General features: G+C 36.4%; 1 protein-coding gene across 2 annotated transcripts in view; it reads right to left on the reverse strand.

Moving 5' to 3' along the window:
* The window catches only part of LMLN (leishmanolysin like peptidase), a 75083-nt gene that overhangs the window by 25735 nt on the left and 23377 nt on the right, over window positions 1-25971 (reverse strand). For both annotated transcript variants that reach the window (XM_044771414.2, XM_044771411.2), the window contains exons 6-11: window positions 24218-24396; window positions 20508-20613; window positions 17053-17147; window positions 12592-12709; window positions 11247-11354; window positions 8085-8161 (exon numbers count right to left, since the gene is read on the reverse strand). In XM_044771414.2, coding sequence (XP_044627349.1) covers window positions 8085-8161; window positions 11247-11354; window positions 12592-12709; window positions 17053-17147; window positions 20508-20613; window positions 24218-24396 — 683 coding nt within the window. The remainder of the gene's footprint in view (window positions 1-8084; window positions 8162-11246; window positions 11355-12591; window positions 12710-17052; window positions 17148-20507; window positions 20614-24217; window positions 24397-25971) is intronic.

Below are 25971 nucleotides of genomic sequence, written 5' to 3' on the forward strand. Positions count from 1 at the left end.
ATTCCCACCAGCAGCATATGAGGGTCCCCTTTTCTCCACAACCTCTCCAACATTTGTTATTTTTTGTCTTGGTGATTATAGCCATTCTAACGGGTGTAAGGTGATATCTAAGTGTAATTTTCATTTGCATTTCCCTGATGATTAGTGATATGGAGCATCTTTTTATGTGTCTAATGGCCATGTGTATATCTTCTTTGGAAAAATGTCTGTTCATATCCTCTGCCCATTTTTTGACTGGGTTGTTTGTTTTTTTGTAGTTCTGTTGTTTGAGTTCTTCATATATTATGGAGATTAACCTTTTGTCAGATATATGATTTGCAAATATTTTCTCCCAGTTGGTGGGTTGTTTTTTCATTTTTTTTTAAAGATTTTATTTTTTTTCCTTTTTCTTCCCAAAGCCCCTCGGTACATAGTTGTATATTTTTAGTTGTGGGTCCTTCTAGCTGTGGTATGTGGGATGCTGCCTTAGCATGGCCTGATGAGTGGTGCCATGTCCACACCCAGGATCCAAACCGGTGAAACCCCGGGCCACCGAAGTGGAGCGTGCAAACTTAATCACTGGGCCATGGGGCTGGCCCCTGTTTTTTCATTTTGATCCTGGTTTCCTTTGCCTTCCAGCAGCTCTTTAGTCTGATGAAGTCCCACTTGTTTATTTTTTCTTTTGTTTCCCTTGTAGGAGTAGACATGGTACTCGAAAAGATCCTTTTAAGGCTGATGTCAATGAGTGTACTGCCGATATTTTCTTCCAGAAGTTTTATGGTTTCAGATCTTACCTTCAAGGCTTGGGTCCATTTTGAGTCTATTTTTGTGTATGGAGAAAGACAATGGTCAACTTCCATTCTTTTGCATGTGGCTGTCCAGTGTTCCCAACACAATTTTTTGAAGAGGGTTTCTTTTCTCCATTGTATGTTCTTGGCGCCTTTGCCAAAGATTAGCTGGCCAAAGATGTGTGGTTTTACTTCTGGGCTTTCAATTCTGTTCCATTGATCTATGTGCCTGTTTTGGTACCAGTAGCATGCTGTTTTGATTACTATAGCTTCGGACTATATTTTGAAGGCTGGGATTGTGATGCCACCAGCTCTGTTCTTGTTTCTCAGGATTGCTTTGGCTATTCGGGGTCTTTTGTTGCCCCATATGAATTTTAAGACTCTTTGTTCTATTTCTGTGAAGAATGTCATTGGGATTCTGGTTAGGATTGCATGGAATCTGTAGATAGCTTTAGGTAGTATGGACATTTTAACTATGTTTATTCTTCCAATCCATGTGCATGGAATATCTTTCCATTTCTTTATGTCATTATTGATTTCTTTCAGTACTAGCTTATAGTTTTCCTTGTATAGGTCTTTCATTTCCTTGGTTAAATTTACTCCTAGATATTTTATTATTCTTGTTGCAACTGTAAATGGGATTATATTCTTGAGTTCTCGTTCTGTTAGTTCGTTACTGGAGTATATAAATGCCACTGATTTTTGTAAGTTGACTTTGTATCCTGCAAATTTGCTGCAGATGTCGATTACTTCTAATAGTTTTCCGATGGATTCTTTAGAGTTTTCTATATATAAAATCATGTCATCTGCAAACAGAAAGAGTTTCACTTCTTCAGTGCATATTTGGACTCCTTTTATTTCTTTTTCTTGCCTAATTGCTCTGGCCAAAACCTCTACTACTATGTTGAGTAAGAGTGGTGAGAGTGGGCACCCTTGTCTTGTTTCTGTTCTCAGAGGGATGGCTTTCAGTTTATCCCCATTGAGTATAATGTTGGCTGTGGGTTTGTCATATATGGCCTTTATTATGTTGAGGTACTTTCCTTCTATACTCATTTCATTGAGAGTTTTTATCATGAATGGATGTTGAATCTTGTCAAATGCTTTCTCTGCAGCCATTGAGATTATCATGTGGTTTTTGTTCCTCATTTTGTTAATGTGGTGTATTACGTTGGTTGATTTGCGGGGGTTGAACCATCCCTGTGTCCCTGGTATGAATCCCACTTGATCATGGTGTATGATCTTTTTAATGTATTGCTGTATTTTACTTGCCAATATTTTGTTGAGGATTTTTGCATCTATGCCCATCAGTGATATTGGCCTGTAATTTTCCTTCTTTGTGCTGTCCTTGTCTAGCTTTGGTATCAGGGTGATGTTGGCCTCGTAGAATGTGTTAGGAATTTTTCCATCTTCCTCAATTTTTTGGAATAGTTTGAGAAGGATAGGTAATAAATCTTCTTTGAATGTTTGGTAGAATTCTCCAGAGAAGCCATCTGGTCCTGGACTTTTATTTTTTGGGAGGTTTTTGATTACTGTTTCAATCTCTTTACTTGTGATTGGTCTATTCAGGTTCTCTATTTCTTCTTGATTCAGTTTTGGGAGGTTATAAGAGTCTAAAAATTTATCCATTTCTCCAAGATTGTCCAGTTTGTTGGCATATAGTTTTTCATAATATTCTCTTATAATCTTTTATATTGCTGTGGTATCCATTGTTATTTCTCCTCTTTCATTTCTAATTTTATTTATTTGAGACTCCTTTCTTTTTTTCTTAGTGAATCTGGCTAACGGTTTGTCAATTTTGTTTATCTTCAATTTAGAGGATTTTAATCAACATTTCTTTCTCTCTCTTTTTAAAATTAATAGAGGGGCTGGCCCCACGGCCCAGTGGTTTCGTGTGCTCCGCTTCGGTAGCCCAGTGTTTCACTGGTTTGGATCCCAGGTGTGGACATGGCACCACTCATCAGGCCATGCTGCGGTGACGTCCCACATAACACAACCAGGGGCACTCACAACAAGAGTATACAACTAGGTACTGGGGGGCTTTGGGGAGGAGAAAAAAAAAAAAAGATTGGCAACAGATGTTAGTCAGGTGCCAATCTCTAAAAATAAATAAATAAAGTTAACAGAATAGAAAAAAGGAGTGCATTGGAGATAGCAAGAGTAAATATCATTTCACGAAACTTCGGTTCAGTTTTATATATAATAGCTAATACTTAGTTGGTACTTAGAATGTGCCCAACATTGTACTAAGGGCTTTACATATATTAACTCATTAAAGCCTCATAAAACTCTATGAAGTAGGGATCACTTTTTGTTCCTATTTTACAGATGAAAGAACTGAGGCAAAGATACAGCCAGGAAGCAGCAGAGCTGAGATTTGAATCTAGGGCTCTGATTTCAACGTTTGTGTGTTTTTTTCAAAAACTGAGATACAATTCACATACTACAAAATTCACTCTTATAATGTGTACAATTCAATGTTTTTAGTATATTCACAAAGTTGTACAACCATTACCTCTAATTTCAAAACACTTCTATCACCCCCAAAAAAACTATGTACCCATTAGTAGTCATTCCCCAGTCCCAGGCAACCACTGATCTACTGTCTGTCTCCATAGATTTGCCTACTTTGGACATTTCTCAGAAATGGAATGTGGTCTTTTCTGTCTGACTTCTTTCACTTAGTATAAGGTTTTCAAGGTTCATACATGTTGTAGCATGTATTAGTACTTCACTTTTTTTTTCTTTAAAGGATTTTATTTCTTAGAGCAGTTTTAGGTTCACAGCAAAACTGAGTGGAAAGTACAGAGTTCCCATACATCCCCTGCTCCCCAACAGGCAGCCTTCCCCATTATCAACATACTGCAACAGCGTGCTACATTTGTTGCAATCAATGCTACATCATAATCACCCAAAGTCAGTGTTTACAGTAGGGTTTACTCTTAGTGTTATACATTCTATGGTTTCGGACAAATGTACAATGCCATGTATCCACCATTACATTATCATACAGAATAATTTCATTGCCCTTAAAATCTCCTCTGCTCTGCCTGTTCATCCCTTCCTCCTGCTAACCCCTGGGAACCACTGAGATTTTTACTGTCTGCATAGTTTTGCTTTTTCTAGAATGTCCTATAGTTGGAATCATACAGTATGTAGCCTTTTCAGATTGGCTTCTTTCATTTAGTAACATACATTTAAGGTTTCTCTATGCCTTTTCATGGCTCGATAGCTTGTTTCTTTTTAGCTCTGAATAATATTCCATCATCTGGATGTACCACAGTTTATCCATTCACATACTGAAGGACAAATTGGTTGCTTCCAAGTTTTGGCAATTATGAATAAAGCTGCTATAAACATCTGTGTACAGGATTTTGTGTGGACATAAGTTTTTAATTCATTTGATTAAATATAAAAGAGCACAACTGCTAGGTTGTTATGATTAGATTATGTTTAATTTTGTAAGAAACTGCTAGATTGTCTTCCAAAGTGGCTATACCATTTTGCATTCCCACTAACAATGAATGAGAGTTTCTGTTGCTCCACATCCTTGTCAGCATTTGGTGTTGTCAGTGTTATGGATTTTGGCCACTCTAGTATGTGTGTAGTGGCATTTTGTTGTTTTAATTTGCATTTCCCTTATGACATATAATGTGGAGCATCTTTTCATATGCTTATTTACCATCTGTATATCTTTTTTAGTGAGGTGTCTGTTCAGATCTTTTGCCCATTTTCTAATTGTGTTGTTCATTTTCTTATTGTTGAGTTTTAAGAGTTCTTTGTATATTTTGGATAACAGGCCTTTATTAGATGTCTTTTGAAAACATATTCTCCCAGTCTGTAGCTTGTCTTCTGATTCTCTTGACTTTATTCCTTTTTATGGCCAAATAATATTCCTTGGTATGGATATACCACATTTTGTTTATCCATTCATCAGTTGATAGACATTTGGGTTTGTTTCTAATTTTTGGCTATTATGAGTAATGCTGCTGCGAACATTCAGGTTTTTGTGCAGACATGTTTTCACTTCTTTTGGATATATACCTGGGAGTAGAATTGCTAGATCACATGGTAAATCTGTTTAACATTTTGAGGAACTGCCAACCTGTTTCCCAAAGTAGTTGCATCATTTTACATTCCCACCAACAGAGTGTAGAGTTCCAGTTTTCCCACATCCTCATCAATGTTTGCTATTGTCTTTTTGATTATAGCCATCCTAGTGAGTGTGAAGTGGTATGTCATTGTGGTTTTGATTTGTATTTCCCTAAGGACTACTATTGTTGGGAACCATTTCAAATGCTTATTGGCCACTTGTGTATCTTTTTTGGAGGAATATCTATTTAAATCCTTCAGCTATTTTTAAATTAAGTTGTCTTTTTATTGTTGAGTTGTAAGAGTTCTTGATACAGGCATGTCTCATTTTATTGTGCTTCACTTTGTTGTGCTTCAAGATAATGCATTTTTACAAGACCCTCCGCCCGCAAAAAAAAAAAAAAAGATTAAGACTTGCTGAAGGCTCAGATGATGGTTAGCATTTTTTAGCAATAAAGTATTTTTTTTTTTTTTAAGGATTGGCACCTGGGCTAACAACTGTGGCCAATCTTTTTTTTTTTCTGCTTTATCTCCCCAAACCTCCCCTGTACACAGTTGTATATCTTAGTTGCAGGTCCTTCTAGTTGTGGGATGTGGGATGCTGCCTCAATGTGGCCTGACGAGTGGTGCCATGTCCACGCCCAGGATCCGAACCCTGGGCCGCCGCAGTGGAGCATGTGAACTTAACCACTCGACCATGGAGCCGGCCCCCCAATAAAGTATTTTTTAATTAAGGTATGTCCATTGATTTTTAGATATAATGCTATTGCACACTTAATAGACTACAGTATGGTATAAACATAACTTTTATATGCACTGAGAAACCAAAAAGTTTGTGTGACTCACTTTATTGCAATATTTGCTTTATTGTGGTGGTCTGGAACCAAACCTGCAATATCTCCGAGGTATGCCTATATATTCTGGGTAACAGACCCTTACCAGATAGATGATTTGCAAATATTTTCTCCCATTTTGTGAGTTGTCCTTTCACTTTTTTGGTAGTATCCTTTCAAGCACAAAAGCTTTTATTTTTTCTTAAGTCCAATTTATCTATTTTTCCTTTAGTTGCTTGTGTTTTTGGTGTCATATCTAAGAGATCATTGCCTAATTCAATTATCATGAAGATTTATACCTACGTTTCCTTCTAAGAGTTTTATAGTTTTAGGTCTTATATTTAGGTGTTTGACAAATTTTGAGTTAATTTTTGTATATCATGTGTGGTAGGGGTTTATTTTTTATTTTTTTGGTGAGGAAGATTGGCCCTGAGCTAAGAGCTGTTGCCAATCTTCCTCTTTTTGCTTAAGGAAGATTGTCCCTGAGCTAACATCTGCACCAATCTTTCTCTATTTTGTAAGTGGGATGCTGCCACAGCGTGGCTTGATGAGCAGTGTGTAGGTCCGCACCCAGGATCCAAACCCACAAACCCCATGCAGCCAAAGCAGAGCACAGAAACTTAACCACTACGCCACTGGGTCGGCCCCAGGGGTTTATTCTTTTGCATGTATATATCCAATAGTCCTAGCATCATGTATTGAAAAAACTACTCTTTCCCCATTAAACAGTCTTGGCACTTTTGTCAACATCTTTGCTCTTAGCCATTATACATGTATGTATATTCTTTGGTCATGATGTATTTCTTACTATGTGAGACACTTGGCCTAAAAAAAATTCTAAAGGGTATTTGTATAGAATGTGTAAATGGCTTTTGGCAATAGAAAGGACCACTTAAGATGCAGGAAGACAGATTAAAAAAAAAAAAGCTGCTATAGTAATCCAGGCAAAAGATAATGGTGGGCCTTGATAAAGGCAGTGGTGACCAAAAAAGGAGACAGCTCCAGGGATACTGAAGAGCTAAAAATCAAGCAAGATTGATGATGACTGGATGTGAGAGGTGGGGAGAGGGAGTTATCAAAGATGATTCCCAGGTTTCTGGATGGATAAATGATAAGGTTTTTTACTGGGAGAAGCAACTTAGTTAATTTACACTGAAGTCTTATGGATTTATGAAAATTAATTTCCATGTCTACAATTTAAAAATATTGCCAGACATTTAGGAATGTCTGGCCCACGTTGCTGATGTGTTGCCTCAGAAAAAGAAAATATGCTTTAAAATTCACCAGTGACATGATTTCACTAGTGACTCACGCCCGCCACAATGCTTCTATATCCTACTGGTATCTTAAAGAAAGTAGCATTGTTTGGTTGTTGAAGAGAGCAGCAGGACCACTTTTGAGGATCACTTCTGCTGGCCATTGCTGTTCAGGGATAAATGGGAAAGAGTTATAATGGCACTAAAAGGAATCCAGTGTTTTCTTTTCAAAAATACGAATTTCCCAACTTGGTCCACTGAAAATTACGAGAAGTAATGACAACCCAGTAGCAATGAACACATTACCTAGGTTATGGTTTGTAAAAGCTCGTCTCCATTAGAAGGAACCAGTACTCTTTGGAGGGTTGGCTGATGCCCAGATCTAGGAAAAGGTGCGTGATGTATCAAAAAGCAAGGAAGATGTCAAAAACTAATGAGTCCTGTCAAAAGGACTCAGGAGCTGACCAAGAAACAGACTCCAATTGGAGCCATGTAAAAACAGTATTCTACTGCTTTACCAGAAAGTTCTACTGCTTTAAAAACCAGCAATCTATATATCACCAATTTCATCTACAATAAAAAAAATATCTAGATTAGTCTTTCCTTCATATTAGCATGGCCTCTACTTACTAGAAAATAAATCTCATAATGCCAGGGATTTTGCTCTATTCTTCCTATACCTCAGGGCCTCAAACATTTACAGAATGAAGGCATGGGGGCTGGCCCCGTGGCCGAGTGGTTAAGTTCGCGCGCTCTGTTGCAGGCGGCCCAGTGTTTCGTTGGTTCGAATCCTGGGCGTGGACATGGCACTGCTCATCAAACCACGCTGAGGCAGCGTCCCACGTGCCACAACTAGAAGGACCCACAATGAAGAATATACAACTATGTACCGGGGGACTTTGGGGAGAAAAAGGAAAAAAATAAAATCTTTAAAAAAAAAAAAACAAAACAGAATGAAGGCATGGAGTTGTACAGGTAATGGATAGCTAACTGCACAAAATTCAAAGAATAAGTATATTTTACTTCTCTGTAAATTGTCAGTATTTTCTTAAGCTAATATTTATTTCACCTTAATATTAATCTTAACATTCATTTCATTTTAATAAATAATTCATATAATATTCTCACAGCTGTCTTACCCAGTGTCCTCCATTAATGCCAGAGTGATTCGAGACAGGACTCGGTTCTGCGTGTGTGAACCTGTCATTGCTTCATTCTGAAAATCAACAACAAATTTTAATTAGAAGACTGGACTCCTCGCAGCTCTCAATAATTTCTGTGATTACTTTGGTTTATATTTAAAATGTCTCAAGTGTGAGAGGCTGACAAAATATTCACTTAAAATAGTGAAATACATAAGCCTTCCTTAAAATGACAAGACTGAAGCTTAAAGTGAAATCTACTTTCTGCCTCAAAAGTCTATAATGTGTACAATTTCGCTGCAATGGTAGACAACCAGCATTTACAACTCTGATGAAAATGAAGATAAATGTATGGAAACAAAAATGCTGTAAAAATATTACACTATCTAGGCAAAGTAAAGTGAGCGGTTGAGACAGATACTAACAAAATATTGGGAGAGGGAATATTTGCCTGAATTACAAAGAAAATGCTTATACAACTTTCAACTTTTTGATCACAGAAATATACATTAATATTCAAAACAAGTATCATAGAATCAATAGGATCAAAGTAGTTACATGAGGGACCTAAAATATCATTAAGGTCTATTATCTACCCAGTGTTTTAATTCATATAATAAAATTCCTATCAGGAGGTCACCTAACGGTAAGGACTTCACTGTCTCTTAAGAAGCATCTTCCATATTTGGGCACCTCTGATCATTCTTCGCATCCTTATGTTGAACACTGGATGGTTATCTCAACTAATTTAACATTAGCTTTTAAAAAAATAGTTCAAGGACGGAAAGTTGATTTCAAAGAAAGGTAGCAGTTAAGGAAATTAATAAAATTACTACTTTCAAATCTTCTGAAACGTAAATAAATATTCATTTCTGCCCAATCTACCACTTTCTAAAGAGAATCACTTGAGAAAACTGCTTAAGAAAAATAAAGAAACTGAAATTCCCGTGGGAGAAATAAGCATGTATGCCTTCCATAAGTTTCACTGTTACTCTGTGGCCACCTAGATAAGAACAGTCAGCACAAGCATTAATTTCACTCTTTTCATAACTTTGCTTCCTTGAGTCATGACATATGTAAGCTGCAACTACCTAAATTATCTAAATAGATCTCTAAAAATAAATAAATAAATAAATAAATAAATATGCACACACACACACACACACACACATATATATATATATATGTATATGTATATATATATATGTATATATGTATATGTATACCCTTTGACCCAGAAATCCCACTCCCAGGGATTTAGCCTTTCTTTTTCTGGATAAACAAATCTGACCTTGAGTTAACTTTCTAGTTCTCCTCCCCAGGAAACCTAATAAAGGTGGTATGTCAACTGTGTTACCAGGCAACAGCACTTGAGGGAAAAAGACCTCCTGATATGCCTCTGGACTTGGGGCTACTGTAAATGAACCTGAATGCCTGTTGGTAAACCACAGTCTAAGACTTCTCCGTGTGCACTGACTCTTATGGGTATGTGCCTTTCAGGGATCTGGAAGTTCTATCAATGGAACTGTTAAAAAAGATATTGGTTCTTATTTGGGATATGATACTTCTAAATTAGGCTGGTTCTCTCACCCCTCTGTTACGGTCTTGTGTTCCTGTATTTGAGCTGGAGTGGGAGGGAGAGAGACACAGATGATAGCCCCTAGACTGCTGTGTGGCGCACAAGAGAAATCATGCTGGCAGCCTGTGCTTTCTTTCTTGTATCATTCTAACTGAATTTTTGGTCAGTTCGGCCTGTTTAGGTCTTGTGAGTTTGTCTGATTATTTAGTTGAACCTAAGAACACACATCGGAGCATGACTTCTGGAAGGCACTGCAGATATAAACAAATTGCTCATTACATTTTTAAAATAAAAAATTTAAAACATAGTTGTTTAACTCAGGACTGTTTTCACATTTGTATAATACTATGTAGATTATACCTTATACAAAATGAGTAGATTCAAGTATACAGTCTATTCTACTAAAGCATGTGTTTCTGTAATGTGAACGAGCATATGTGAGACTGGTAAATAAGGGAATGACGTCAGCATAATATGCAATTGTGTTGGTTAATAATGATTTCTCTCTAGATTTTAAGGTTTTCTGCCATGGAGCAATAGCAGCTAAACACACGAAGACAGGTGAACAGAGCAACAGAGGAACGCTGTACTGCACATGACGCTTATTCATTCCATGTTCTTCCACTTGGCTTAGCGTGGCCAGAGGCTCTGTCTTAGAAGTGCTTATTGCAGGGTTCTCTCTAAGCTCTGTACATTTACTCTTGTCCCCGTTACTCAGATTTAGTCTCCCATCCACCTACCATTGCTTTTTGTGGTTGTTGCTGTTTAAGGTAAAGAAATACTAGAGTACTTATAGAAGTTAATTTATTGGAAATATGATGTCTTTTTAAACTGAGCTAGTACTTTTTTTTTTTCCCCAGGAAGATCAGCCCTGAGCTAACATCCGCTGCCAATCCTCCTCTTTTTGCTGAGGAAGCCTGGCCCTGTGCTAACGTCATGCCCATCTTCCTCTACTTTCTATGTGGGATGCCTACCACAGCATGGCTTGCCAAGCGGTGCCATGTCCGCACCCGGGATCCGAACTGGTGAACCCCAGGCTGCTGAAGCAGAACATGCGCACTTAACTGCTGCGCCACCAGGCCGGCCCCTGAGCTAGTACTTTTATTATGACTTATTGCTTTTGTCAGTGCTCTAGTATTTGCTTTTCTCACAAAGCTTGTTATTTTTAGTGTTTGATTTTGAAGAAAGCTTTTTTTGGAAAGCATACATTACATTACAGCAGAAGCAGCTGTATTACTGCCTTGGAAAGATGTCTAATATATATCAAGTGAAAAAAGACGCATAAATGTATGAACCTATTTTAAAATACCAAACAACTGTGTGTGCTAGTGGGTGCATCTATATCTATATCTATCTATTTATCTATTTATCTATTTATCTATCTATCTATCTATAATATTTCTGGAGGGATATACAAAAAACCTAAAATAGTGATATCTGGAAAGTGATCTGAAGAGCTGAAGAGGAAAAGAGATTATTAAATTTTTTACTTTATAACCTATTACACTGTTTCAATAACTTGAGTAAGAATTACTTTTTAAAGAAAAAACATGTCTAGTAAAATTTTAAAATAAACTAACCTCTAATAACCGCTTTTCCCAATGGTTGAGCTCAGTGCCCATACCACCTTGATTTTCAAGTTCCATTCCCTCCAGTATTGGACAGTTAAAATGTTTTCGTGCTTCATCCTAAGAATCAGAAAAAAAATAAACTCTGCAAAAGTACAAAAAGATAATGGCAAACTCTTTATCACACTGGGTATAATAAAGTAGCCATTAAATAATTACTTGGGTGAGAAGAAAGAACATCTTCAAGAAACATGGTTTTTAGTATAATTAAAATTTTTAAACAGTCATATTCTTTTTTGCTAGTAAATTACTATTTGTCTTAATATTTTTCCTGTATTTGAACAGTTTGACTTTTAGTCACATATATTTCAAAAAAGTTACAGATTAGTATGATTGCCATTTGTAACTCTAGTGTCAATAACAATTTTAATGCAGTTATAAACTACTCTTATTACAGATACAGTCTTTGTAAGAAATATAAGTTGTTCATTAGAATACAATTTTGCTCATTTGGTTTGTCTGTCCTTCAGTTAGAGACCTCCAGGGATGGGAAATATCCCAAGAGCAGTGCAAAAGTCCAGAAGGCTGGGAGTGCTGTGTGTAGTCAAGGAAGGAGGAAGGAAGAACAGGTTTCTATCATTAAATAAGCAGACGTGATGGTTAATTTTGTGTATCAACTTGGTACTGCGGCCCAGATATTTAGTCAAACATTATCCTGAATGTTTCTGTGAGGGTGTTTTTGGATGAGAGTAACATTTAAGTTAGTGGACTTTGAGTAAAGCAGATTACCTTTCACAATATAGACGGTCTCATCCAATCAGTTGAAGGCCTTAAGAGAACAAAGACTGACTTTGCCTGAGCAAGAAGGAATTCCACCAGCGGACAGCCTTTGGGCTCAAACTGCAACTCTTCCCTGAGTCTCCAGCTTGCCAGCCTACCCCATCAGATTTTGGACTCTCAAAACCACCACACCTGCATGAGTCAATTCCTTAAAATAAATCTCTCTCTCTGTCAACACATCCTTTGGTTCTGTTGCTCTGGAGAACCCTGACTAATCCAGATTCCAAATGAAATGACCAGCAATTATGCAAGTAGTACCAGTGATCCTAAGAAGTATCACAACAGAGGAGCACTGGCTTAAAGCAGTGGGTAGAATGGAGCACTGAGAGCCATTGCCAAATTTCCATTTCCTCAGATTTCTCTTGGTCTGTAGCTTTACTGTACCTCCTTCATATTATTTCTCCTATCATAGGCTCTGAAATTTAATCATAAGTTCTTAAACAATAACGGTAAGAAAGGATCATAATGAAGGAAAAGAGCACATAGCTCATGAGACCTGAAGTTTAGTAATACTTACGACAACACGAGGTGTTACTAGAAGATATACAGTGTGAGGAACTATCTTATTATCTCGAACATCCCATAATCTCTCCACTTTTCGAACTACTTTATCACTCCATTGATATAATCCAAGACTGTAATTAAAGAGTAAAAGAGTCATTTTTGCAAAATTCACCATCTCTTTAAATGTAAAAATGTTTATGAATATCAATATGAAATTAAAATATTTGAGCTTACTATGTGCCAAGTCCATGCAAAGTACTTGATAACATTTTCTAATTTAATCTTTTCAACAGTCTTAATGAGATTATCATCACAATTTTACAGGTAAAGAGAGAGAAGCTGAGAGAAATGAAGTAACTTGCTCAAGTTCACACAGCTAATACTTGGCTAAGATGACGACAAATTACTTCCTTAACAAATTTATTGGATAAAACAAAAGCTAGTCCAGGGGCCGGCCCCATGGCAAGAGTGGTTGGGTTCACTACTCTGCTTTGGCGGCCCAGGGTTTCACCAGTTTGGATCCTGGGCGTGGATCTAGCACCACTCATCAAGCCACGCTGAGGCGGCGTCCCACATAGCAGAACTAGAAAGACTTACAACTAGAATACACAACTATGTACTGGGGGACTTTGGGGAGAAGAAGCAAAAAAAAAGATTGGCAACAGATGTTAGCTCAGGGCCAATCTTTAAAACAAAAAGCAAGCCCAGACACATATCTAAGTACATAAGGAAACTTAATAAACAAAAAAGATGGCATTTTAATTCAGTGGGAAAGTATAATTTACCTAATAACTATGCTATAAAATTGGTTATCCATTGAGGGAAAAAAAAGAGTTAAATCTTGGGGCTGGCCTAGTGGCACAGCAGTTAAGTTCACACATTCTGCTTCTCGGCGGCCTGGGGTTCACCTGTTTGGATCCTGGGTGCGGACATAGCACCACTTGGCAAGCCATGCTGTGGTAGGCGTCCCACATATAAAGTAGAGGAAGATGGGCACAGATGTTAGCTCAGGGCCAGTCTCCCTCAGCAAAAAGAGGAGAATTGGCAGCAGTTAGCTCAGGGCTAGTCTTTCTCAAAAAAAAAAATAAAAAGAATTAAATCTCTGCTTCATCCCATATACAAAAATAAATTCCAGACAGATGCCAGCAAAAATGGCAGAGTAAGGACCTCTGAAAATTCTCTGCTTCATGAAAGCAATGAGAAAAGTAGCAAAATTGGCCAAATCAACATTTCAGAACTCTGGAAATTAACCAAAGGCTTGCAGCAATTCAGGGAGCACTTATTTAAGAAAAATGGATGCATCTCAGTAAGAACAGCAAGCTCTGTGGCGATTTCCCATGCCTTCTCTCCAGCTCTGTGGCAGCCTTGAAAACCAACAGTTCACAACCATGGTGAAAAGCAGCAACTGCAGCCACCAGAGGGGGTGGGAAGGGCTTGACTGGAGAATGTATTAAAAACACATGATCCAACCATACGTCTACAAGAGACATAGTTCAGACTCAAGGACACAATAGGTTGAATGTAAACGGATTAAAAAGATACACCATGCAAACAGTACTAAAAAGAGAGCTAGAATGGCTATACTAATATCAGACAAAATAGACGTTAAGACAAACATTGTTACTAGAGACAAAGAAGACAATTTTATAATGATGAAAAGGTCAGTCTACCAAGGAGATAACATTACAATCATATATGTACCCTACAAAAAAAATCCCAAAATACAAAAAGCAAAAATAAATTCCAAATGGATTAAAGCTAGGAATGTAAAAAATTCAAATAATAATTTACTAGAAGAAATTTAGGAGAATATTTTAATAATCTTTGGAGGGCAGAAACTTTCTTAAGCGATAAAGGAAAAAAAGATGAATGTAATGATATAAAATTGAAAGACTTTTCTATATGGCAAAAATACGATAAATGAAATAAAAAGATAACCAAATGGGAGAAATATTTACAACAAACATGAAAAAGGATTAAATCTCTAACTTATAAAAAACTCTTCAAAGTCACTAGAAAAGGAAAAATAACCTAAGACTGGACAAAGAAAATAAACAGGCAGTATACAAAGAGAAAAATGCAAAAAACCTTACTAGTAGTTCTGGAAATATGAGATACCATCTTTTTGACCCATCAAAGTGGCCTAAAAAAAAAGATTTATAATATCCAGTACTGGGAAGGTGTTACAAAAGCACTCATATATCGCTGGTGGGAGTGTGCCCTGCCACAACCTTTAAAAAAAAGGAATATGACAACTTTTATTAAACTTTATAGTGGGCATAGATTCTAAACCAACAGTTCCACTTTGGGGACTCTATCTTGCACAAATAAAAGCATTATGAAAAAAGTAATATATTTATTTATTACAGAAAATTATGATGGATATCAATTTTGATTTTTCCCTAAAACCCAAATCTGTTTTTTTCTGGCTTTTTCCCTAGATTATTTCTACCATTGACCCTGTGAATCTTGCGTTCTCTCCAATAAAACAAAATATAAAGAGGTTATTTTTTCCCACCATTATTTTATGAAAATTTTAAACATACAAACTGTTGAAAGAATTGTATGATGATCATCTGTACACCCAATAACTGTCACTTAGATTCTATAATTCACATTTTGTTATGCTTTTTTGAATCATGTATCTGTTCATTTACCCATGTCCTAGAGAGGTTATTCTTAATTCCTTTCATCTTTCTTCATGGCAAGGCAATGTTTAAACATAAATAGTGAACAAAGCCAACAAGAAAATAAGCAGCTTTTGCCCTATTAATAACTCTAAAATCCTCTTTACTATCCACACTTCAATTAACAGTTTCTCCAAATAGGTTATGGCCAAATTCAATTCTTCATGTGTCTAACAACTGAATTTTTTATTACTCTATTATTTTCATTTATACTCTGAGATTTCCTGCTTTTGAGTATCCTGAATGCAAGAAAGCACTGCAAATGATCAGCTTAACAATAGTTCTTGGGTGGGTATCTCTCTCCTCCTGACCTACATCACTATGCAGACGACGCCTATCTGACCATTTATATGTTTCCCATAAAGACCACAATTCTTAGGAAAGACCAGACTTCCTCCACCCCACCAAATGAACACAAGCAATCTAGGAAGTAAAACATCTATTTCTACATTAGAATCTCGTTTCTTCATATGTACTCTAAAAAATACTATGATGAATAAAGTATTATCTACTTCAATATTTATTTAATTCTAGTTATTTTAATAGAGATCTTTGTAGTCAAAGTAAAATACATATAAAGTGAACAAGTTTTCAGTATAAAGATTAATTAATTTTTTATTCTACACCCATATACCACTGCTCTGATAAAGATATGGAACAGCATCAGCACCCTCAGAAGGATTCCTGTGCCCTTTCCCAATCTATACTCAACTTTTATGGAGTTTAACAGCCAGCTCTCTCAAGTAAAACCACTAATTTGTTTATCATTGACTGTTTTTAAACTCATACAAACAGACTATCTGACTTCTTTTGCTCAACATTCTATCTGTGATATTCATACACATTACTGCATGTAGCAATAGTGTATTCTCTTTTAGTGCCTTGTAGTTTTCAATTATAGGAATATATCACAATTTATTTATCCATTCTACTATTGATGGACCTCTCAATGGTTTCCATTTTTTGACTATTAATAACAAAACTGCCATGAACATCCTTGTACATGTCTTTTTGTGGACATGTGCTCTTAATTTAGAGATTTATTTTTTATATAAATGCATGCAAATGGTTACAGTTCTGTGACTGACAGTCCATATAAACTTCTTGATAAATTTTTTAGTGTTTCTTAGTATTATTTATTTTAGGCCTGGGCCCTCTAGATCACTGCTAATATGCTGTGCTAAATAAAACATTTAACACACAAATATTGCCATGTATAGGCAATAACTATTAATAAAGCAAAATATAACCAACCCACATTTTCCCATGACCTCACTATACTGTAAGGTAAGACAAGTTACAATGTGGTGGAAAAGAGCTCTGCCTGGCAAGAAGAGTCCTGGCTCTTTGGATAAGTCACATAAGCTTTCTGCATCTCAACTGCTTCATCTATAAAATGAAAAGGGGGACGCTAAATGACCTCTTATATCTTATCATGTGTTTTTTCTTCTTTTTATCCCCAAAGCACCCCGAGGACATAGTTGCATATTCTAGTTGTAGGTCCTTCTGGCTGTGCTATGTGGGGTGCCGCCTCAGCAAGGCGTGATGAGCAGTGCCATGTCTGTGCCCAGGATCTGAACCAGTGAAACCCTGGGCTGCTGAAGCAGAGCATGAGAACTTAACCACTCGGCCATGGGGCTGGCCCCTCCTATCATGTTTTAATAGCTATAATTTTCTTAGGGTAGCCATGAAGCCACTATTATTTATGGCACCTAATATGCTATGATTCTCAGATTCTACTCTTAGCACCCTCCTAAAAGAGGAACAAGAACAAAAATAACAAATACCTGTAATTGAAAGGTGGGAGACCACCTGCAAATCTTGAAGTTAGAGGATTTCCATCTTTATCATGGTAGAATGCAAATAGCCCAGCAGAGAAACCCTATAAGAAAAAGTTCAAAATATCTTAAAAGGAAAAATATCAAGTCTGATGAAAGACATGATAACATGCCGCTATCAGAACTTTGATACAACCACATAACACACCACGTCAATACTTCTACAGGAACTTCTCATATGTTAGAAATGGACACCAGCTGAGTGTTTCATATTTATGAATTTTAACTTCCAATTACCTGAGGTAATTATAAGTGAGGAAATCAAAAGTACTGGTAACAAAGACATTCTTTGGTGGTAGTATAAACAGAGCATCTATTTGTTTGAGAATGTGTTTATCACAGTTGATCCTCTTCACACGAACCTGCTCAACTCTACACCTGCGTCTGGGGATCGCTGCTGTCCAGACAATTAATACAGTTTAGAGCAGGGGAGCAGGCTCATAAAAGTTCAAAGTCCACATTTCATAGATATCTATACTTAAAAAAACAAGATTGGAAATGTGTGTGTGTGTGTGTGTGTACACTTAGGAAAAAAGACTGGAAACATATATATCAAAGTGTAAGCGGTGGTTCTTTTGGTGGTATGGTAATGTGTAAAATCATTCAAATTCTCTCAATTTTCTTACAATGTGAATATGTATGTTTACAATCACATTTTTAAATAGTGTTTTGATGAAGTCTTCAATTTTAATGATAATGGATACTTCGTATAAAGGTACTCAAATTCCCATTCTCTATCCCTTCCCTCCCAAATAAGATGAGAAAATGGGCCAAAAAAATTATTGACATTTGATATCTCCTATTCTATTAGAGAAATTTTTTTTCTTGCTTTCTTTCCTAATCTAATAACTGAAAGAAAGCACTTCTGTAATTACTTCTTTAGGTATGTTTTACATATTGAGAATATGCTATAGCTTATATCCAAATAACTAACAATCATAAATCACCAATTAATTAATCAATTTCTTTGGCAAATTTCTTTGCTTACATAACTGTGACCTCTGTGTCATTCAAGGCTTGCCAAAATGATTAATGGAATCCAGATTATTCTTTTATTCTTACATTTCTTCTTCATTTTTAATCTCTGAAGATGCAAAGGACACAATGGAGTCAGCTAAGAAACCTAAATAGTTTTTAATATACAATTCACTGAAGTTATATAAAGCTTAAAATAGGATGATTTGCCTCATCCTTTATAGTATTCTAAATATATATTTTTTCTACTCTTATCAACTTGAAAATTTTTCTAAGCACTCACATTGAAGAAGGCTTATCTAGTATTTAAAGTACCATGGATGACTATAGTTGATAGCTATGAGCAAATATAATTTTGTAGGGAATATCTTTAAACATTTAACTCTTACAATCCTCCAGGATAGTTTTTGAGCCTTAAACTAATATTTAAAATTTCTTAGGTTTTTACAATTTTTTAAATAAATATACAAAAAAGTTAAAAAAATCTAATAGACATTTATGTAACCTCTTTAAGAGGATTTAAGATGTTAACTTTGCCATATTTTCTTCAGACTTTTTTTTTCTCTCCCCCAAATCCCCCAGTACATAGTTGTATATTTTTAGTTGTGGGTCCTTCTAGTTGTGGCATGTGGGAGGCCGCCTCAGCATGGCCTGATGAACAGTGCCATGTCCGTGCCCAGGATCCAAACCAGCGAAACCCTGGGCCGCTGCAGGTGACCACAGGAACTTAACCACTCGGCCATGGGGCTGGCCCCTCTTCAGACTTTTTAAGAAATAAAACACTGCAGAATAAATACTGCTGAAGCCCCACTACATAAACCCTTTCTCCTCCCTTTCTTCCCAGAGGTAACCACTACCCTGAAGCCAACGCGCATAATTCTTATACATGTTTGGGGGGTTTTTTTGGTGAGGAAGATTGGCTCTGAACTAACAACTGTTGACAATCTTCCTCTTTTTGCTTGAGGAAGATTGTCACTAGCTAACACCCGTGCCAAGCCAATCTTCCCCTAATTTATGTGGGATGCTGCCACAGCATGGCTTGACGAATGGTGTGTAGGTTTGCACCAGGATCCGATGCTGTGAAGCCTGGGCTGCTGAAGAAGAGAGTGTCAACTTAACCACTATGCCACCGGGCAGGCCCCTCATACACGTTTTCATATTCAATGATGTCTTGCTTTAATTTGAGATTCCCTGACTGCTAAAGTAAGTCTGAATACCTTGTTACATATTTCTTGGTGAACTGGATTTTTTCTTTTGTGAACTGCCTGTTCATAACCTAACTAACTCATGTCTGGAAGCTCTGCATTCATGTTCACTTATGTACTATACTTAAAACCTGCTGTTTTGCTCTGGTTCTCTCAACATCAAGTATCTACAGTTTTTAGAGCTTAAAGCTTAAAATGTTACTTAGAATGATTCTGTCTTTCACCACAATCAGCAAGTTTGACTCACTTCCTTTTTAATAAAAGGAAAACAGACAACTCATTTCAGAATCTCCTTACTTGAAGGACAGAAGCACAATCTGGTTACACTAGAGTTTCACCAAGTTATTCAACGTATTCACTGATTTAAAGACTGAAGTTTGTATTTCAAGGTCATACACGACAGCCCACTAAATAAGACAAATAATAGCCACTAATTTTATTACACTTTGCCATGTGCAGCATGGTGCTAAGCTGTTTTATCTGTTTTGTCTTATTTAATCTTCATGAGAAAAATTCATTGTAATATGTACCACTATTATTTTCATTTTACAGATAAAACTGAGGCTTACAAAGGCTAAGTAATTTGCGCAAGATCCTAAGGATTTTTAGTGGTAGAGGTCAGAAGATTCACCCCTAGATCTGTGTGATCCATTCTCTCTCTTAATCCCTGCATTTTACTGACATCTATTTTCTAAATACACAAATAACATCAGGAGAACATTTCCTAGAGTCTTAGGCAACTTCGTTTAATTCTCTAGACATGTGGTAAAAGTTCACTGTTTTGGAGAAATTGGGGAAAAGGAAGAAGTTCTGAGTCAGTAGTATACATACACACTTTAGAAAGCCTAAATAGACCAGGAAGACTGTTAGAAATGAGATCTCTGTTACAGATAAGATCTCTAATTCGCATATCAGTTATTTTAGAGGGAAGTAAATTTTACTAAATTACTTAAGTTTTGTTCTTAAGAAGCTTAATCATTTCCTCAAAAATCCTATGTGCCCCGTGGATTTACTTGTTTAATTATTTTAGGAAGTACAACTCAACCTAGCCACTATCCTAATCATTAAAAATTCTCTATTGGCAGAAGCCTAATCAACTAGGTTTGACTGAAGATGATTCCAAGAATCCATACAATCTTAAAATTTAATATATACATTAAAATGAGAGCATAATAAGCAGAAAATCAACGCGCGAAGGAAAAAACAGTAGTTAGAAAAATTTACCAGGGCATGAATAATCTCATGTTTCACTGTGGACAGCATCCCAACAAACTCCTGAGGCTGGGTAGAGATCATATTTGGACACAGGTTAGCATATCCTGCTATTGGCCTGTTAAGATAGACATTAAATTTTTTATTATATTCCAGAACAATATATATTATGATATTTACTAACATACTTTTCTATCAAAAACTGACAAGGTCAGAAAAATCTTTGCTAAATATCAAATGACATTCTGTACCAGAAGATCTAACTTTTATTGTTTTTTATATTTAAGACATATACCTCTGTTTTCCTATGGCATGGCTACCCCACACCTATTCCTACAAAAAGATATAGTCAGTTAATTATACTTTAGTATGAATTTGTAAAATATGTCAATCTATACCAAAAAAAACAAAAGGAACGAACTGAAAAACTTAAATTTTAACACTATTTTATTTGCAAAATCCATATTTGACTTTGGCATTTCATTGTATTTACAGGCACAGCGACAGACACATAGGTAGAGAGGGAAACTCAACATACAATAGGATAGTAAGCAAATCATTCAGGTTGCTCAAAATTGCTGAACCTTAGTATCTCCGTCTCGCTATTTCCTTTCTCCTGCCCTAACACTGCCTTCACTCACATAAAGATTTTTATCTTCCCATCATCTTCTTTCATGTTCTACACCTTCTAGAAGCTGCAGAATTCTACATCTCTTTCTAAGCCTAGAACCTGAGAGTCCGAGAGCAAGAGCAGACTAGGACCCAGAGTAATTCAGTCCGTTCCACCAGGTATCCACCTGTCTTTCAAAAGCTGTGGCAGACAGACGATGGTAAGGAGCCCCAAGATCCTTTCTCCCACCACAACCTTAACATTTTACCGCAGAAACACCACAAACCTCACCAAATTGTGATCGCCTACTTACAAAGTAACATTTGTAATGTAAAGTAAATGGGATTAAGTAAAAAGCATACAGTACACTTTCTTCATACTTGAAAACAACAGACTTACACTTAGAAGAAATATGAATATAATTAATTACTAAAACATTACCACAGTGACCTCTAAAATACAAAATGGATGTCACCGCCAGGCTTACCACCTGTCAGGACTTCCTACAGCATTTAGCATAAAGCAGCCCTGTCTGCCTCCCCAGTGAATCTCCTGAAGGTCTCGTCCTCAGACACTGCCCACTGAAGTGGCTTCTAACAGCAACAGGTACACATGGTTTTTTCCCAACATAAGCTCTTTCTCCACGTCTTTATTTGGGTGAAGACTCTCAAGGTTCAGGTTACAGCTAAAACTTCACTTTTTCAGAGAGGGCTTCTTTGCCCAATTGATCTAAATTATGTTTCCCGCGTTTGTTTTCTTTTACGGTATAGCACCCTGTTTTTTTCTACAAAGTTTTTACTACATTTTGAAATCACATACTTTTTCTAAGTATATTTAACTAATATTTGTCTCCCTCTGTAATTTTTAAGTTCTGTGAGGCAGGTACACACGTCTGTTTTCTTCACCTAGTTGCTGACAACGTACTAGGCACTCAAATATTCACTGAATGAATTAATACAACATAGCAGTTTTTCTTTCTTTTTCTTTTGTTGAGGAAGACTAGCCCTGAGCTAACATCTGCTGCCAATCCTCCTCTTTTTGCTGAGGAAGACTGGCCCTGAGTTAACAACCGTGCCCATCTTCCTCTATTTTATGTGGGACGCCTCCCACAGCATGGCTTAACAAATGGTGCGTAGGTCTGCACCTGGGATCCGAACCAGTGAACCCCAGGCCGCCAAAGTGGAATATGTGAACTTAACTACTCCACCACCGGGCCAGGCCCCTACAATATAGCAGTTTTGAAGGGAAGTTTTGCTTCCTTCAAAAAGATGAGAAAATAACTGAAGATATTGCTTTTTCTTCCAACATCAACATTCTCCACAGAAGAAACCTAAATCTTTCCCCAGGCATGAGAAGACATTTATGAGTAGCTTTATATTCACTGATACACAAGAACATTTATTCTTTTAGCTATTCATTCACATCAAATGTGAACCAAACATTAAAGTGTTTTAAACAAACATAACAGCAGTACAATGAAACTGAAATGCACTTCTGGGCTAGGGGATTCTCATTTGTGTGATGGCTCCTATGCTGGATGCTCTTACTAGTAGACAACTCAATACTTTAAGTACTTTCAGCATTATCAGATGCTGAAAGGAGATGAACTAATCTAGACTCATTTCAACACAAGATTTTATATCCCTCCCTCAACTCCCCAGGGAAGCCATTATGCTCCTAATATATAAGGTTCACTTTAATATCTTTTATTTTAAAAAAGTAAAAGCTCATTGTAAAAATGTATATATCCAACAATATAGAAATGTATAAATTCCCTGTTTAACAACCTACCCCCACTAAATTCCATTATCAGAGGTAACTCCTACCAACAATTTGGGGTGCTTTATTTTTAGGGTGACCAGCTATCCTGGTTTGCCCAGGACTGAGGGGTTTCCCAGGATTTGGGACTTTCAGTGCTAAAACAGGGTAGTCCTGGGCAAACTGGGATGGTTGGTAATCCTCCTTCTGACTTTTTCCTTTTAAGTACATACATAAATTTTTTAAACAAATATGGAATCATATTATGTACACTATTTTACAATGTTCTTTTGACATTCAACAGTATATTCAAAATGACTTGCAGGTGTGTGTGCGTGCGATTCGTATAGTTTAGTTGAAAGTAGAGCACTACTGTTATGAAGGTCTGTTTCTCAAAGACATCTACTTTAGGAAAGTATCTCATTTTATCAAGTAACAATCATTCAGCACTTCAAACACCACATTTCCTTGATACTGAGACACCATTAATTATAAAATATCATAAATTCAATAACAGCTTCCCAGGAAAAAAGAAACACTCCATTAAATATATATATTCTTTTTACTAAAGAATATAAACAAGAATATATATATTGTTTTTACTGAATAGTACATATATATCTGCAAAAACATAGAGCACTTTCTTCTTGAGTAATATACTCAATATTTGACTCCAAGCTTTTTCAACATTCAAAAGCTAGATTTTTTAGTAGATTTTATGGATGAACAATTACATAGTATCATGGTAACAGACTGCTTTTCATAATCCATAATGCGGATTCTGATCTCCTTACCACCTTCAGGATTGACAGTATAATTCTTTCCTTTGTTCTGCCTACTTCATTCAACAAATAATTTCATTTTTTTCCTTAAGTGAATTACGTAGCAATAGAAGTGAAATAGCTTTTTAAAGGCAGCTAATCTTTTGATAGATAGATGAATGTTCGGGACCTCAGCAATGGTCCTTACATACAAATTTAAGTGATAATTTAGCTAAGTGAAGGACATATCAAATGATATGACAATGAGATGAACACATATTTTTAACATCTTACAGTTTTAGCACAGAAAGGCTAAAATTAAAGTCCAAATTGTTTCCTAGAGAGGTATTCGCTTCCAAAGAAAGTTCTCTTGACAGACTTTTTCTTTGGAGTTAGTGATGACATTACCACGTGAATAACAGTCCCACCATCTGACTCCTCCCACCTGACTGCCCATTCACGATGTTTCTGACTACTGGAGGCAATCTGGCAAATGCGAACTTCCTGTACATATTCTAAACACTTACAATATGGTCTGTTATAACATGTTCCCATATTAGATCTTGGGAAATAAGTCTCAGGGGAAAGTTTACCTGTCCATTTTTGCTTCCTGCTGGCAATAGGCTGCATAAGAGATGATGTTTTCATGGCTGCACCTCTCAGTGGCCAGAGCACCAACATAAAGAACAAAGTCTGCATCCAGGATGCCCTCTTGGTCTTGCACACCCACTGCTTCACAGGGCCACTTACCCCCACGGCAGACCCTGCATTGCTGCACCCATGAGAGGCAACAGAAAATCAGACCAGAGACAAGGTTAGCTGTAGGGATTTTTAATTTAAAGTGAATCCAGACTCTAAATACATGATTTAACTTTTATTTATTATCCATTAACTTTTATTAAAATCCATACCTCTCTCTACTCAGTTCTTATTTCTAATTTTGAATTTATTTTACTAAAATTTCCACTTTATATAAAATGATCATACATCTATAATCGTAATTAAAACAACTGCTATTTACAAAGGGCAATTGGATGCAACTGCAAAGGATTCTAAAAAGAAATAGAAAAGGTTTTAAACCCTTAAACTAGGTGAAAGTTACAAGGTGCCTCCTAGTACAGATTTGTTTTTGCAACTTCCTGTGAATCTATAGTTATTTAGAAATTAATTAATAAAAAACTTTTTATCTAATGGAAATATATTTCCTATTATAAAGTAATCCAGGTATCTTGTTAAAAATTCAAATAATTCAAAAGTATGTAAGGTAAAGTTAAAGTCATCTGATAGTATTACCCTTGTTTCTAGTTTTCTAAGCAATTCTTACTTTGCTCTTGTAATATCTGCTTTTTAGAGGACTTATTCTAAGTTCCTAAACAATCATAATCTCCAAATTATAAATAGAGAAATCCGTAAATTGTGATCTTTTAGGTGTGATGCTTGTAGAGAGAAAACAGAAATCTCCATTTCATTACATTGTTTACTCTAGCTTCTCTAACCCATGTATTTATAATTTTTAAATTCAATTACTTTAACCTATTAACAGTTGGCATTACAAAAAGTTGTGATTTTTAAGCATTGTCTTCCATGATCACTCATTTATTTAAAAAAAAAAATCAGGACCTGCAAGAAGACAAGTAGGAAGCAGAATTTGGAAATGCCAAGAAAATTAAAAGTAAACAAAAAATACTTTAGGAAAAAAAAATGTGTCTTAAAATGTCTCTAAATGTTTTGTGAAAAGAGGCAGATATGTGATTGTCAACAAATAAGAGGCATAAACTGCAAGAGAAGCAAAACGTTTATTTGGGGGTCTTAGGAATTGCAATTCAGGAGACATAGATTTGAGAGGAAACTCAAATGCACTCTGAAGAGGACAAAAGAGGCAGGGATTTATAAAGGCAAAACCCACAGGTGTTTCCCCTTTCACCAGGAAGGCTCATCTTTGGGAAGTCATGTCCCATTATGGGGGGAAGTGAGATGCTCAATCATCAGTAGGAGTAAGGTAGTCAGAGGCTTTGGCCACATCTGAGCAATAATGATGCAATCAGGAAACTGAGTCTTAGGCATAGTTTCACAGTTCCAAGGCATCAATGATGGTTTTGTTCAATGGTCATCAATGGATAGGTTTGCTGAATAGTCTTGAGTCTTTAAGTGACCACGACCTTGATGTTTTGAGTAGCTGTGTGACAGCGAGAAATGCACAGCATGTGACAGTTTAAAAATGATCAGATCAGAATTATCACAAGTAAAACAAGATGTAAAGTGGATCTGAGGATTGCCCCTAAACGGGCAGAAAGCAAATTTGAATCTGAAAACTTGAAATTTAACCAACCTGCAGTAAAGCTAGAGC

This window comes from Equus asinus, chromosome 5, assembly GCF_041296235.1.
Source record: "Equus asinus isolate D_3611 breed Donkey chromosome 5, EquAss-T2T_v2, whole genome shotgun sequence".
Taxonomy (NCBI): Eukaryota; Metazoa; Chordata; class Mammalia; order Perissodactyla; family Equidae; genus Equus; species Equus asinus.